A 16,289-nucleotide genomic window follows, 5' to 3' on the forward strand; every position below is an offset into this window, starting at 1 on the left:
GCTGGGAACTGAACCAGTGACCTCTTGTTCCATGGCTTGATGCTCAACCACTGAGCCACACTGGCTGGGCTCCCTTCTTAATTTCAAACACATAAGAAAAACTGCAAGCTGTTCTTCTAGGGAACATTTATCTCAGTCTGTTCAGATCTTGCTTTCAGGTGTATCCATTCTTTGGCTTAAATATGTTTTTATAAAAATTGTCTATAGGTTTGGACGTTTCTTAGGTGGACAATAACTATTCCAAATTCTCCATAAAAGGTTTTCTAATACACTGAGTCAAAATCATGTTACTCTACTTAAAAAAGACTGCAATAAAGACTGGGTGAGGAACTATGATTCTTATTCTCAAGATAATAAGATATTGATAAGCAGTATACATATGAAATAGCTATGGAATACCAAAATGTTAGGTGTGATATGGCCAGATTAGACTGTCACAAAACTCCAAGAAAGGAAAATCCCTCTGGGAGAGGTTGAAAGGAGATTGCCCTCAAAAACAGAGCAGGATTTGGATTTTACACAGGGAATACCATGCCTATGCCAGAACTCAAGTGCACAGTGTTTGTGAGAAGTAAAGAAAAAGATACAACTGGAAAAAGAAGATGGTACAGACTACCAAAAGTCCTGAAGTGCCAAGCTGAGTCCTAGAGATGTTAATGATTCTATGTTTCAATGACAGGAAAGAAATGATGAAAACAAGAACTGAAAAAAATTTCATCTGCTAATGGTCCTTACAATGACTAAAACAAAATAAGGTTGGAGGCCAACCCTTTCTGTCACAAGAGGAAGAAGCCCTAGATGTTAGGAGACTTTAGAGAGTAGGGATGGAGGAGGGAATAAAAAACAAATGCAAAAATGGCTAGTAAAAATTTTGGTTTAAAGTCATTACCCAGAAAAATCTTCTTGATGCATGGTGATGATTATGGCCTCTATAGCATCTCCCACTGAAGTCAGTAAGGGTTGCACAGCATTTCCCATAAGAACATGAATCGTCTGAAAAGAAAAAAGGAAGGAAAGGCAAAATTAAAGAAAACTAACAGAAAGAAATCTGATGTGGGTAGTAGTTGGACTAAAAGTTTTTGTATTATATCAAATTCAAACTATATACAGTTTAATGATAATAACTCAATAGAAGTCTGCTCCTCTCCCTAACTACTGTCAGAAATAATTTTTAAAGCTTAATATTTGTACAACACGGCACTGAAAAATCTCCTCTACCACTCCTCTCATTTTAGATAAAGAGAGTAGTGCCACTATGAAGTAAAGATCAAATGAGCACACCATTTACATTTTCTGAAAAGAGTGAGGCAAGACCAAAACTGATTCTTCAAAATTGGAACAATATCATATGCTTGTAACCAGAGTGAATATAATAAATATACTGGTGATTCTTATAGGGCAGAACATTAGGCATTTCATGAATTAGAATTTTACAGTAGTGATTCTTAGCTGGGGGAATTTGGTTCCCTCATCCGAAAATGTTTGGAGAGACATTTGCAAACATGTGGGGTGGGCAAAGGTCTTATTACTAGCATCTAGTGGGTAGAGGCTAGAGATGCTGCTAGACATCCTACCGCATAATGCCGCACAACAAAGAACTAAAATGTCAATAGTACTGAGACTGACAAACTGTTCAAGAGTGAGGTATAATCATTGGTTAGGCTATATAAGACCTAAGACCTTAGTTATGGGGTTTCAGTGTGAAAATATTGACTGGGCCTCGGTAAACAGTCAAAATCTAAAATTTAAGTATATTATATATGATTCAATGATGATTATACACAGAATGAAGATAGATGGCTTCGGCTCATACAGATGATTTCAACCAATGAAAAAGTTTAAATAGGACCCTTATTCAATAAATTACTAAATGTCATCTATAGCCCTTGAGGAGCTCGAAATCTAGTGACAATAAATAACAAGTGATAGTGATATCAGGGCTCTACAGAGTGCTATGGGATCTTGAGAGAGATCCCCAACTTATACTGAGAGGATTTGAAATCAAATACGTGTTGCTTGCACTGAATTTCAAAGGACAAATAGGTGAGAACTACTTGACACAGGGTGGGGTTATGAGAACTTATATTTAAAGGTAGAAGAGCCTGAGGAAGCTGATGTATTTGGGGAACTGCAAGCATTCAACAAAGATAAGTGTGAGGGGCCTGCCTATGGGGAGGAGAGCCAGGCAGCAGGTGTACTCTGTGTAGGCTGCTAAGGAGTTCGGAGTTTATCCTGAAGGGACTGGGGAATCAATGATGGGTTTTTGGCAATGTAAAAATGTGGTTAAAAGTTTGAATTTGGGAAAAATCATGTTGGATAGCAGACTGCGTAAATTAGACTAACAGCATGAGGACATGGTAGTAGTACAAGTGCAAAATGGTAAGCACCTGAACCAAATCACAGGCAATACAAAATAGACATGAGAAGATAGAATGAAGATACTCTGAAAAGAGAAACAAATTTTCATTTTTAAAAAAATACGTTTTTATTGATTTTAGAGACAGAGAGAAAAGGAGAGGGAGAAAGAGAGAGAAACATCAATGAAAGAGAAATATTGAGCTGCCTCCTGCATGCCCCCTACTGGGGATCAAGTCTGCAATCCAGACATGTGCCCTGACTGGGAAGCGAACCAGAGACCTCTCAGAACACAAGGCAATGCACAAGCAACTGAGTCACACCGGCCAAGGCTCATTTGTTGTTTTTTCCACAATTTTAATTATTATAATACAATTTCCTATTATTGTATTTATTATTAGCATTTTTTTCTTTACCTCACTGAAATTCTTGCCTGATAATTGTAGAATTTGGGTTATCTCAAGGTTGACAGATGTTGACTGTCTTTTCCCTTGAGAATGATAACATTTTCTAGCATTCTGTATATGCAGTAATTTTAAATATATCCTGAACACTGTTAATGTTATATTGTATACACTCAGTATTTTTTAATATTGCTAAGAGTGATGATGTTTCTTTAGCAATTAATTAGCTTGATTAGACTTAATCTGTACACTGACATACCTGTAGTTGGCCATGCCTTAGTTCAGTTCCTTTAGCTTTATTTTCAAAGACTACTTTTAGTTCTCTCTGTACATTCATGGTTGATGAGTCAAATGAAGACTCATTCTGACTTGGAACAGAGAATTAGGTTTTCTTCTCTGGTTCTCTCCTTTCCGAAGTTTGCCTCTCATTTTCTAGCAGCCCTGGTTGAACCAGGGCTCTTTCCCTATGTTCCTTTAACCTGAAAGTCTGCTGGTTTCATTTTGTTTTGTTTTTCTCTGAGTGTTAAATACCCAGCCTTGCCTCTGCCATGACTGTAGTCACTCTTAGAGCAAAATTACAAAAAATGGAAAACTCACTCTCTTCTTGTTGTTTGCTCTAGATTTCTACATTCCTCTAAAACTACCTGCGTTTTCTCCATCTCCAGAGCTCTCTGATAGGTTGTCTGTTTGTCTTGTTTTGGGTATTTTTTTCACAATTATTTGTAGGAGGATGTGTAGTTACATACTCATTCCTTTATCTCAGAGTAGAAAACCAACTCTTCTTGAAATCTTCTTGTCTGTTTATTTCTACCATATCCTAAGGAAAATTTACAACTTCAAATGTTTATTTTGGGGGAGAAAAGGTCTAAAACTCAAAGGTATATGGCCTCAATTTTTTTTTTAAAGGCAAAGAAGCCTGGCCAGTGTGGCTCAGTGGATTTGAGCATCATCTGATGGATTGAGAGGTCCCAGTTCGATTCCCAGTCAGATCACATACCCTGGTTTTGGGCTGATCTCTAGTGGGGGGCATGCAGGAGGCAGTTGACTGATGTTCTTTGTCATCGATGTGTCTTTCTATCCCTCTCCCTTCCTCTCACTCTAAAATCAACAAAAAATATATATTTCAAAAAAAAAGGGCAAAGAAAATCCAAAGTAAGTTAAAGGAAATAAAAAAGACAAAAATATAAATCAATGAAATAGGAACACAAACAATAGAGGAAGTCGATAAAGCCAAAAGGTGGTTCTTTGAAAAAATGAAATTGATAACCCCCTAGCCAAACTGATCAAGAAAAAAAAGAGAACACAAATCAATATAAAAATAAGCAAGAGGTTATCAACATAGGTCCTGATGACATTAAAAGGACAGTAAGAGAATATCATGTCCATTATTCTAATTAGAAAACTTAGATGAATAGACAAATACCTAGAAAGTCACAAACTATCAAAGCTCACTCAAGAAACAGATAACCTAAATAACTCTTTATCTAGTAAACGAATTAAATGTGTAGTTATAAACTTTCTACAAAGAAATTACAGGCCCGATGGCATCACGGGTGAATTCTACTAAGTATTTAAAGAAGAAAACAGTACAAATCCTACACATATTCTTCCAGAAAATAGAAGAGGAGGAAACATTTCCATACCTAATTGGTGATGTCAGTATTAACTTTATATAAAAACCAAACAGAGAATTACAAGAAAAAAAACTATATTATCAATATCCCTTATGACTACAGATACAAAAATCTTTAACAAGCATTAGGTAAATCAAATCTAGGAATACATAAAAAGGGAAACATACCATGATCAGTTTAATATCTGAAAATAAATTCCTGTATTTTATTAACAGAACAAAGGAGTAAAACCATATGATCATTTCAATAGATTCAGATAAAGCCATCTGATGGAACAATACCATTTAAAATTTAAAAAAAGTTTCCAGACTTTTGGTCAAGATAGCAGCGTAGGTAAATGTGGTACTTGTCTCCTCTCACAACCACATCAAAATTACAACTAAACTGCAACACAACCATCATTCAGAACCGCCTGAAATCAAGCTGAATGGAAGTCCTACAACTATGAAATTAAAGCAGCCACCACACCAAGACTGGTAGGAGGAGCAGCGGTCCCACACCCACATGTGGCAGATAAAAATCAGGAGGATACCTCTGCTGGGAAGGTCCTCCCTGAGAAGTGAGGGGTCCCCATCCCACACCAAGTGTCCAGCTCAGGGGTCCAGTGCCAGGAAGAGAAGTCCCCATAACTTCTGGCTGGAAAAACCAGCAGGAACTGAGGCTGAAGGAAGGTACGGCTGAGGGAGCCCTAAGCAGCTCTTCTTAAAGAGTCGCTGAATGGACATACTGGGACTTGCTCCCTCTAAGCTTGGAAGGGAGGTAGCTTGAGGGGCACCAGAGACATACAAGGAAGAACTGAGCTGTTTGGCCTTAGGATGAGGGGTGGAGAGGTGGCTTTCTCCTGGACAGACATGCTGGCAGAGGCTGATGTTGCTTTGCTGAGCCCTTCCCTGGGGCAGCAGACAGCCGCCATATCTGGGACTCCAGCAACCTGGCTCACAATGTTTGCCCCGCCCTGGTGATTCTCTGAGGCTCTGCCCCACTCAACTCTCGAGCCCACCCAAGGTGTTTCCAAAGGCTTTACCATACGATTGGCCTGTCTTGGACCCTACTTCGGAGTTTTCTAAAATCTCTCAAACAAGCAGCATCTGGTCTCAGTGAGCCCCACACCGCTCATTAGGTAGCTCCAGGCCTGGCACTTCAAGAAGCCAGCCTTGGTTCACAAGTTGGCTTTGCCTGGGCACACCCAGCATCTGCAGATCACTTTATAGCTTATGCTGGGTGGCCCTGGATAGAACACAAGGTGTGGCTGACCTTGCCCCAGAGCCAGCACATCCAGTGAACAGCGTTAGACCACATCAAAACACCACCAATCAACCACATCCACAAATTACACGCTCAATGAGAGGACTCAGTGGGTACCAGAGCCCTGATGAACTAAGACTGGTTCTGTGTGGTAGGTCCCTGCACAGCTGATCCTCCAAGGTAGTCAGAGGCCAGTGGTCAATGGGCACAGCCAGTCCTTGCAGCTGATCAGCCTGAGTAAATCCCTCCCACTGACATGCCAACAGCAATAAATTCAATTACAACAGAAGGGTATACATTCCACACTAGGGGTGCACTTTGAGGGCCCTGCTGCAGTGATCAGGGAGGCTGTGCCACTGGATCTTACAGGACACCTACAATAATAGGCCACCCTACAAGGCCTAGGAGACATTGCAACTCTACCTAATACATAGAAACAATCACAAGGAAGTAGCCAAAATGAGAAGACAAAGAAACATATCCCAAATGAAAGAAAATAACAAAACTCCAGGAAAAGAATTAAACAAAATGGAGGTAAGCAATCAATCAGATACAGAATTCAATACATGGTTATAAGGTTGGTCAAGGAACGTGATGAGACATTCAAGGAACTTAGTGAGACCTCCAAGGAACTTAGGGAAAATATCAACATAAAAGAGGACCAGTCAGAAATGAAGGATGCACTAACTGAAATAAAGAACAATTTATAGGGAATCAAAGTAGAGCAGGTAAAGCCAAGAAGCAAGCCATCGATTTAGAATATAAGGAAGCAAAAAAATAAAAATAAAAATACCCAATCAGAACAGCAAAAAGAAAAAAGAATCCATAAAAATGGGAAGAGTTTAAGGAGCCTCTGGGACTTTCAAGCATGCCCACATTTGCATCATAGGGGTGCCAGAAGGAGAAGATAGAGAACAAGAAATCAAAAACCTATTTGAAACAATAATGGTAGAAAACTTCCCTAACTTGGTGAAGGGAACAGATATACACGCCCAGGAAGCACAGAGAGTCTCCAACAAGATGAACCCCAAGAGGCCCATACCAAGACACATCATCATCAAAATGCAAGAGGTTCAAGACAAAGAGAGAATCTTAAAAGCAGCAAGAGAAAAGCAGTTAGTTACCTACAAAGAGCTCCCATAAGACTGTCAGCTGATTTCTCAAAAGAAACTCTTCAGGCCAGAAGGGAGTGGCAAGAGATATTCAAGGTAGTAAAAAGCAACAACTTACAACCAAGATTACTCTATTCTGAAAAGCTATCATTTAGAATCGATGGCCATATAAAGAGTTTCCCAGATAAGAAAAAGCTAAAGGAGTTTATCACCACCAAACCAATATTATATGAAATGTTGAAGGGTCTTCTTGAAGGAGAAGAACAAAAATAGGAACAAGAAAATGGCAACTAATACATATCTATCAGCAATTGAATCTACAAACAAAATGAACAAGCAGAACAGAAACAGGCTACTAGATACAGAGAACTTCTTGTTGCTTGCCAGATGGGCAGGGGCTGAGAGGATGGGTTAAAAAGATGAATGGATTAATAAGTACAAATGAGTTGTTAGACTGATGAACCTCAAAGAGAAGGGGGGAGGGAAGGAGAGATGAGATAAAGCAAAGAACTTCTATGTATATATGTGTAACCAATGGACACCAACAATAGTGTGGGGAAGGCAAGAGAGGGGTGGGATTGGAGAGGAGGGGGTCAATGGGGGAAAAAAGAGGAGACATCTGTAATACATTCAACAATAAAGTTAAAAATATTTCCATACAATAAAAATAAAAGGGAATTTGCTTAATCTAATAAAGGCCATCTAAAAAAACCTATAGGTAACATCATACTTAAAATAGTAAAATATTGCGTGCTTTTCCCTAGTTCAAGACTGTATTAGAGGTCCTACCCAGTAAAATAGGGCATTAAAAAATAGGCCTAAAGGTCAGAAAGCAAGAAATAAAATTGTCTCTATTTGCATATAACTTATAGCTGCATGAAGTTTCCCACTTAGGGAAAATATAAAACAGGAAGAGAAGAGAGTATCTTGGGGAATGCCTTCATTTGAAGGGTGGGTAGAGGATTAACAACTATTATAGGAAACTGAGAAAGGAGACTAAATTACATATCATAAGCTCTTTACAAAGCAGGGATTTGTGTCATACATTTAGAAAAGATTTACCTAAAATAACTAAGATTACAAAAATACTGAAGCATTGCAAATCTGCAATATTCACTCATACAGAACATCAAACCTTCACAATAAGAAATGAAAAACCGTCATATATAAACTTAGAAATACAATTACTATCTGCACCAGATAATCACAGTAATAAATGAATCAGAATTACTGGGTCAAGGTGTTTAAATGGTATTAGAGCCGAAGTGGTTATAATGAAATGACTTGAAATGTATACTCATTAAGAGTAATTATGTCATTAATGACAAACTAGATAATGGTTATAACATGAGATGTTGATCTTCAAGCCTAAAATAACATTTAATTTTAGAAAAAAATCTCAACAAAGTAGAGAAGAAAAGGCTATTATGTCTTTATATTTTCAGTAAGTATAAAACTATGTTTAATATCTTCTTTATTAATAATAAAAACATAGATTTTTTTGTTTTTGTAGTCATTTTGCATCATAATGTTCTACCCCTAATTCAAAGTGATGTAATAAATTTCCTACAATTTTATGAAATGCAATTTTATGAAATAATCTTTTCTTTAAGTCAGAAGGTTTTGTTATTTTTTTAACTTAATATGTCATAATGATTTTTATAAGATTTAACAAAAAAAGAAATAGAGGAAGATATAAAAAAGTGGAAGCACATACCTTGTTCATGGATTGGAAGAATTAACATCCTTAAAATGTCTATACTACCCAAAGGAATCTATAGATTCAATGCAATCCCCATCAAAATACCAACAACATATTTCACAGAACTAGAACAAATACTTCAAAAGTTCATATGGAAACAAAAAAGTCCCCGAATAGCCACAGCAATTTTGAAAAAGAAGGACAAAGTAGGTGGGATCACAATACCAGATATCAGGTTATACTACAAAGCGACTGTAATCAAAACAGCCTGGTACTGGCACAAGAACAGGCATATAGACCAGTAGAACAGACTAGAGAACCCAGAAATGTACGCAAGGCATTATGCTCAATTAATATTTGACAAAGGTGGCAAGAGCATACAGTGGAGTAAAGACAGCCTCTTCAATAAATGGTATTGGGAAAATTGGACAGCTACATGCAAAAAAATGAAACTAGACCATCAACTTACACCATACACATAAACTCAAAATGGATAAAAGACTTAAATGTGAGCTGTGAATCCATAAAAATTCTAGAAGAAAATGTAGGCAACAAAATTTCGGACATCATACGGAGCAGAATTTTCACTGATACATCACCTAAGACAACAGAAACAAAGGAGAAAATGAACACATGGGACTACATCAAACTCAAAAGCTTCAGCACAGCAAAAGAAACAATCATCAAAATGGAAAGGCAACCCACTGTATGGGAGAACATCATTGCCAATGATGTATCAGATAAGGGGTTAATTTCCAATATATATAGAGTGTTCATACAACTCAACAAAAGGAAGACAAAGAACCCAATTAAAAATGGGCAGAGGAGCTGGACAGACACCTCTCCAAACCAGACATACAAATGGCCAAGAGACATATGAAGAAATGCTCAACATCACTAATCATCAGAGAGATGCAAATTAAAACAACAATGAGGTATCACCTCACACCTGTCAGAATGGCCGCCATCAACAAATCATCAAACAACAAGTGTTGGCGAGGGTGTGGAGAAAAGGGGACTCTAAAACACTGCTGGTGGGAATGCAGACTGGTGCAGCCACTATGGAAAACAATATGGTGTTACCTCAAAAAATTAGAAATTGAACTTCCATTTGACCCAGTGATACCGCTTCTAGGAATATACCCTAAGAAGCCTGAAACATCAATCAGGAAGAATATATGTACCCCCATGTTCATAGCAGCACTATTTACAATAGCTAAGATCTGGAAACAGCCCAAGTGTCCATCAGTTGACAAATAGATAAAAAAGCAGTGGTACATATACACTATGGAGTACTATGCAGTGGTAAGAAAGAAAGATCTCTTATCCTTTGAGACGACATGGAGAGACCTGGAAAGTATTATCCTAAGTGAAATAAGCCAAGCAGAAAAAGATAAATACCACATGATCTCACTTATATACAGAATATAATGAACATAACAGTCTGAGGAATACAGTAGACCCAGAAACATGGAAGTAGGGCACAGACTGACATCCCTCAGAAGAGGGGTTGGGGGTGTTGGAAGAGATAAACCACAGAACTTATATGCATGTATGCATGGCCAATGGACATGGACAACTCAGCCGGGGATGGGGCGGGGGTGGAGTGGGAAGGGGGTGCCAATGGGGTAAAAAAGGAGAAATATCTGTAACAAAAAAATAAATAAATTAATTAATTAAATTAAAAAAAAAAAAAGAAATGGGGGGGGGGCGGAAACAAGGTTAAACTGTTTCATTGAGCTCTATTAACATAAGCAATCAAGTCTCAAATTGGTAGAGCCACTGCAGGATGTCCTTGAACTGACTGCTAATCTTCTCTTACCCAGTTCCCAAGAGCAAAATTGGCAATGCTACTGGTTTTGGTGAGCACACCTCAGAGTGAGGGCTGTAGCCCAAGAGGAGGGCAATTTTCCTTAGACTGACCTCAACTCCCAGCCCAAAGTGACTAATATTAGGAATAACCTTTGTTGTATGTTAAAATACAGATTCAGAGAGTCCACCCTATACTGAATTACTGTCTCTGAGCATTTCTATTTTTAAGTTGTACAGAGGTTTTTATCATGAGGCAAAATATAGACAGTCTATCTTAACCTATAGAATGAACTTTCTCAAACTATAGGCTGTAATCATTAGGGGTTAAAACATCAATTTAGTGGATCACTATCAAAATGTTTAAAAATATATATGAGTATAGAAAAATAACTGAGTGTATCACAAAAAAATAAGAAAAGGTACTGTTTTGTGAAACCTTGTTTGAAACTATGGAAATGTATATAGATCTAACTTCTATACATACACAATTATATATGTGTATATCATTATAAATGCTAATGTATTATGTATGGAATGACATAGTAAAATGTATTTCTTATCTTAGATAGTGATCAAAAAATGTGTCATAGCCACTGCTAGAACATAAGGAAAAAATGTGGAACTACAGAAAACTACATGTATTTCCTGCTTGGGAGCAAGAATATTAAGACCTTTTAGTTTGTCACATTGACCTGATTTTATACTGGTTTTATGATCATCAATAAACTGGACAACTCGTACTAAAAATAATTATTTTTTATACCAGTTTTAATAATATTTAATCATAGTGAGATGTGCATTCTGAATCTCACACCATTATTTCCATTAATCTTCCATAGTAGTTAGAAGGGGGAGTATATTTATGCTAGAGTATAAAATAGGGGAATTTACCCTAGTTTCACACCTTAGAGACACAAATTAGAGTTTCTCAACCTTGGCATTACTGACATCTTGGGCTCTATAATTCTTTGTTGTGGGGAGATGCCTAATGCATTGCAGGATGTTTAACAGCATTCCTGGCACTAGATGCACCCCTTTCCCAACTGCGACAATCAAAATGTCTTTAGATATCCTTAAATGTCCATTGGGGACAAAATCAACCTGGTGAAGAACCACTGCTTTAATGGGATAATGCTTGGCTGTACTGTCTTAAGATACAGTGAATACTTGCTCTTCTTGCTTGTGGTTCAATTGTCATAAGTAGAACACAATCTGTAGATACCAACAGGGTCTATTTTTAAATTCTAGAAAATATAAACACACATGTATCCTTTCTCTTTAGAATAATTATCAACATGCTACTTTTGGTATATGTAGAGGATTCTGAATTATTTTTAAAATGTGATATATTTTAAACAAATAATTCTAAAACCTACTTTTATCTACAGAGTCAAAGATTAAATTAAATTATTTTACCTTTAGGGCTGAAATTATAGTTTGCTCAGCTGCTGGTGGGAATGAGCTCTGACTGGAAACCACCTAAAACAAAGTTTTGATCCAGTTATACTTCTGCTTAAACTATTTAGTTTTATAAATACTAATTTTGATCATAACATGATAAAGCTGTTTCCACAGGCCACATATAAAATAGTATCAGTACTTTATTTATTTTAAAAAATTTTATTGATTTTTTTTTTTAGAGAGAAAAAAGGGAGAAAAGAGAGAGAAAAAGAAACATTAATATGAGAGCAGAACATTCACTGGCTGCCTCCTGCATGGCCCCTACTGGGGATCAAGTCCACAACCTGGGGATTTGCCCTGCCTGGGAATCGAACCAGCAACCTTTTGGTGCATGGGACAATGCCCAACAGAGCCATACTGACCAGGACAAAACAGTATAATTACTTACAGTAATGACTGATAAATGTTTGAAAAATGCATTATTAGTATTGCTCTGGATGGGTGGCTCAGTTGGTTGGACTATCCAGTACACCAAAAGGTTGCAGGTTCAATTCCCAGTCAGGGCACATACCTAGGTTGTGGATTCAATGCCCAGTCAGGGTGTGAAGGGAGACAATGGATTGGTGTTTCTCTTTCTCTCTCTCTCTCCCCTCCCCCCACCTTACTGTCTCTCTAAAAATCAATAAAAACATACCCTTGGGTAAGGATGAAAAAAAATGCATTAGTATTTATTAGTTAAAATAGCTATTTGGCTCAGTGGTTGGAGCATCCTGTATAAAGAAAATATATATTTCAAATAACTGAAACTTTAAGAATTCTAAGAGCTAGCTTTCTTATTATTTACTCTACATAGCTTATAATGATAAAGTTTTAACTTGAAAAGGTCAGTCTAAAGCCATATTTATATATTTCTTTAAAAATTCACTTTTCTAGGTTGACTAATTTTCAAAGTCTTTAAAATACAAATGTCAGAGCATTTGAGATCTTGCTTCCTGTCAATGTTGTCAGTTTGATGCAAATAAACTCACAAAAATTTTTAAAAATAAAAATAAAATACAAATGTCAAACACTGCAATTATCAATAAAGACATTTACATCAGGCTAAATAAATAGAACATTTAATTGTTTGTTTCATTTCAATGCTTTAGAGTAATATTAAAGAAAATGGAAAATACATAATTTATTCTTTTTATTTACTTATGTTTATTATTTACTTTTCTGAGATTCACCTGATAATCCTTTAAAATACATTTTGCTTAGTGTGTGAAATATACATTTTTGAAAACCCCTGCTTGATAAAAGGGTTTGTTAAAAAGTTTAGTAAATGCCCTGGCAGGTTTGGCTCAGTGGTTGGAGCATCGGTCCTCAGAATAAAGGGTCATGGGTTCAATTCTCAGTCAAGGGCACAAACCTGGGTTGCAGTTTCAATCCCTGGTCCTGGTCGGGGCCATGTGGGAGGCAACTAATCGATGCGTCTCTTTCACATGGATATTTCTCTCTCTCTCTCTCTCCCTTCTACTGTATCTAAAAAAAAAAAAAATCAATAGAAAATATCCTCTGATGAGGATTAAAAAAAATAGTTTAGTAAGTGAATAATACATAATTATTCTAAAATACAATTGTAATCATATTACAATTTAGATTGTAATATGCTTGTATACAATCTAAAATACAAGCATATTAAAATTCATGTTAGAGGTCAAGTTCTAAAGAACATCACTTAACCTTTAACATCCTTCAGGCTACTAAACATCTATCTCCCTAACTGCCAAATAACTTTTAAGATGATTTATAGAGAGTAAACACAAGTGACTCAAAAGTCAAAGATGGGATGAAAGTGCCTTCTTAGTAGTTATGAATACAGCTCATCTTAGACATACTACATGAAGGCCAACAAGTGAAAGTTCTGTCATTTTAGTAAAATGGCAAAAAGAATATCTATTTTCTACTTGCAAGTAGTCATCAGCAATTTTATCATAAAAACTCACTGCTTTAATACAGCTCCTCCCCACTTTTTGTGAAAAAAAGAAGAAAAAAATAGAACCTTTTTGACATGTTGGAAGGCTTAGAGTCCTTACTCTGTCATTAACTTTGCTATAATTTACTATCATCCACATGATAATCATGTTATGCTTTTTAATAGCCATAAAAAACAGATGATTTATCCTTAAGTCTTTTGTTCAATAAACTTGATTATAACAACCAAACCCGAGAATCTACAGTTCATGTGTTTTCAACTAAATGTATATATAAAAAGCCACACAAATAATAAAGGTCAGGGTCAAAGTCTATGTAAAAAAGAATTCATTCCTCACCTTATTTTGCAAGCATCATGTTTTCATCATATTCTTTAGCAAAAAAAATAATTTGTAAACTGTCTAACTTTGAGGCAAGAAGAAACAAAAATTTAAAATTAAGTCAAAAGAATTAAAAATAAAGATAAAAGTTACCTTTGTTACTGATTGGTGCAACTTAAACAGTGAATTAACTACTGCCACATTTCTTCTCTGCCCTTCAGTAAGAGGCCCAATCACTTGACTTGCATCTCCTTGTGTGGAGAGCTGTAAGAATTCAACACAAAAAGAAATTATCAAAATGACAGCTCATATTTAACTGGGCAGGGGCCAGGTGGGTATTAATGCCCCTCTGACAGAATGTTAACTGGAAATATTCAGGTCAAGCTTTGGACATCAGGCACAGCAGAAACCTCAGAAGAGATAACACCATAGATATGGAGGCAAGCTTGCACAGGAGGAACATCCTACGTCAATACATCGTAGCTGGTGGACTCCCGAGGCAAGTGTGACCCAGAAGTGCAGGATGTGTTGTTATTTTGATACATCAGCACAGTACTCCTGGGGAATACTTTCTGGCAACTGCCAAGGAAGAAAGGAAGGGAGGAAGAAAGAGAAGAAGAAAGGGAAAAAGGAATAAAAATAAACCTATATTCTATGTACATTTGAAAGCCATAATATTCCAATGAAATGAGTGGTGAAAAGAGATATTACTCTTATTTTTTATAGATTAAAGAAAATTTAAAAGGAAGTTGCCTATGACTATACTGTGTATGAAAGATCAACAGACTGGTATTGAAACTTTCTACTCCTGACCTTTAATTTACCTCTAAATGAATGTGTTTTAGGGAACAGGACAAGGAACGCTTTACTGAATTAATCTAAAACTATTTTAGTTCAACTTGAGAAAAAAAATCCACATATAAACCATTCTCATATTGATCAGATTTTAATCCATTCCTCTATAACAATCATTTAAAGGTAAATTAAACCTGATGAGAACAAATAAAATTTGGTGCAAGTAACTGCAGGAATGTGGATGTAAAATCTGATAAATTGGCCTTTTAGGAGAGTTCCTAATAGTGAGTCAAATAAAATGTAAAAGAAAGAAATACTATTTTTTCTTTTAGCTTTCCTTTTATAAAAACACACATATACATTTTCTAAATTAAACTCAATTCCCACAGTATTAATTCTTCCTTGTGGTAGTAAAATACAATGTTAAAAACATTAAAAATTGGGGGAGAGAAGGCAAGATGGCTGAAGCCTAAGGAGGTTCTATCTGCTTGCTTCTAGCATGAGATCGGACTTGAGGCTAAACTGCAGAACATTTGACTTAAAAAACCACCTGAAACTACCTGATTAAAAATATTGGGAGCGGGAGTGTGGACAGGGAAGGGAAAAAAACATGGAGTGGGTGAATGAGCTCATGCAGGGAAGAAAGGTGGGGCAGTGCAGCTCCTGCCCCAGGGAGCGAGGGGGACTCAGCCCCACACCGAGATCACCAAGGAGAGCAACAGAGAAGGGAAGGGGAGCCCACATAGCATTGGACAGTGGCAGAGGTGATCAGCGTACCAGGGGGACTCAGCATGATGCCAGAATCATGCTTGGCTACAACCCCAGCCTGGGAAGCTCACCCTGATGGTGGATGCTGGAAGGGACCACAAAGCAGAACAGTGGACCTGAGGAGGGGTCTGAGGGGATCACACAGCACTGAATCTGAGGAGCTGACTATTCTCTGAAAGGACTTGAATGGGGGCTAGCCAGAGTGCCCTGGGAAAAAGGTGTGTTCCTCCCCACCCACATGAAGAGTAGGTGTGCCTTTCCCCACCCATGGAACAGCTCTGGGCTGGAAATCAGCACCCTAGCCGCTAGGCCTGGTGGCACTGGGTATTCAGTCGTCTGGTCAGGTGGGAGCTTAGGCAGAAGCCCCGCCCTGTGGGAGCCATTTGTGCTGAAAGAGTAAAAAGCCAAGCAGGGCGGGTATTTTTTCTTTCTCCATTTTTCTTTTCTATCTTCCCCTACTTAGGTAGTGACCAGGGGTGCCAACAATACCGGCAGAGGTGAGGCATTGGAAGGAGAGGAAAAGACTGCCTGCCTCTCCTAAAAGCTACAGGCACCACACCCAGTACAAATCTGTTCAAACCATCCTGACACCCCACAGAGCCCAGGGTCTAGGGGAAGGGAAATCAGTCCGGAACAAATATATTCAAGTGGTGAGGCTATTGAAAATAGAGAGCTTCACAGACAAAAAATGACTAAAGGAGTTTACTACCACCAAACCAGAATGGCAAGAAATGCTGAAGGGAGTGTTGTAAGATGAAGAAATA

At 37.4% G+C, this 16,289-nt stretch overlaps 1 protein-coding gene across 6 annotated transcripts in view; it reads right to left on the reverse strand.

The window, feature by feature from the left end:
* The window catches only part of COG5 (component of oligomeric golgi complex 5), a 439,997-nt gene that overhangs the window by 42,214 nt on the left and 381,494 nt on the right, over positions 1-16,289 (reverse strand). For all 6 annotated transcript variants that reach the window (XM_036246141.1, XM_036246143.1, XM_036246142.1 and 3 more), the window contains 3 exons: positions 14,116-14,226; positions 11,681-11,743; positions 890-993 (listed from right to left, as the gene is read on the reverse strand). In XM_036246141.1, coding sequence (XP_036102034.1) covers positions 890-993; positions 11,681-11,743; positions 14,116-14,226 — 278 coding nt within the window. The remainder of the gene's footprint in view (positions 1-889; positions 994-11,680; positions 11,744-14,115; positions 14,227-16,289) is intronic.

The sequence above is a fragment of the Molossus molossus genome, unplaced genomic scaffold (genome assembly GCF_014108415.1).
Source record: "Molossus molossus isolate mMolMol1 unplaced genomic scaffold, mMolMol1.p scaffold_m16_p_7, whole genome shotgun sequence".
NCBI classification, from domain to species: domain Eukaryota; kingdom Metazoa; phylum Chordata; class Mammalia; order Chiroptera; family Molossidae; genus Molossus; species Molossus molossus.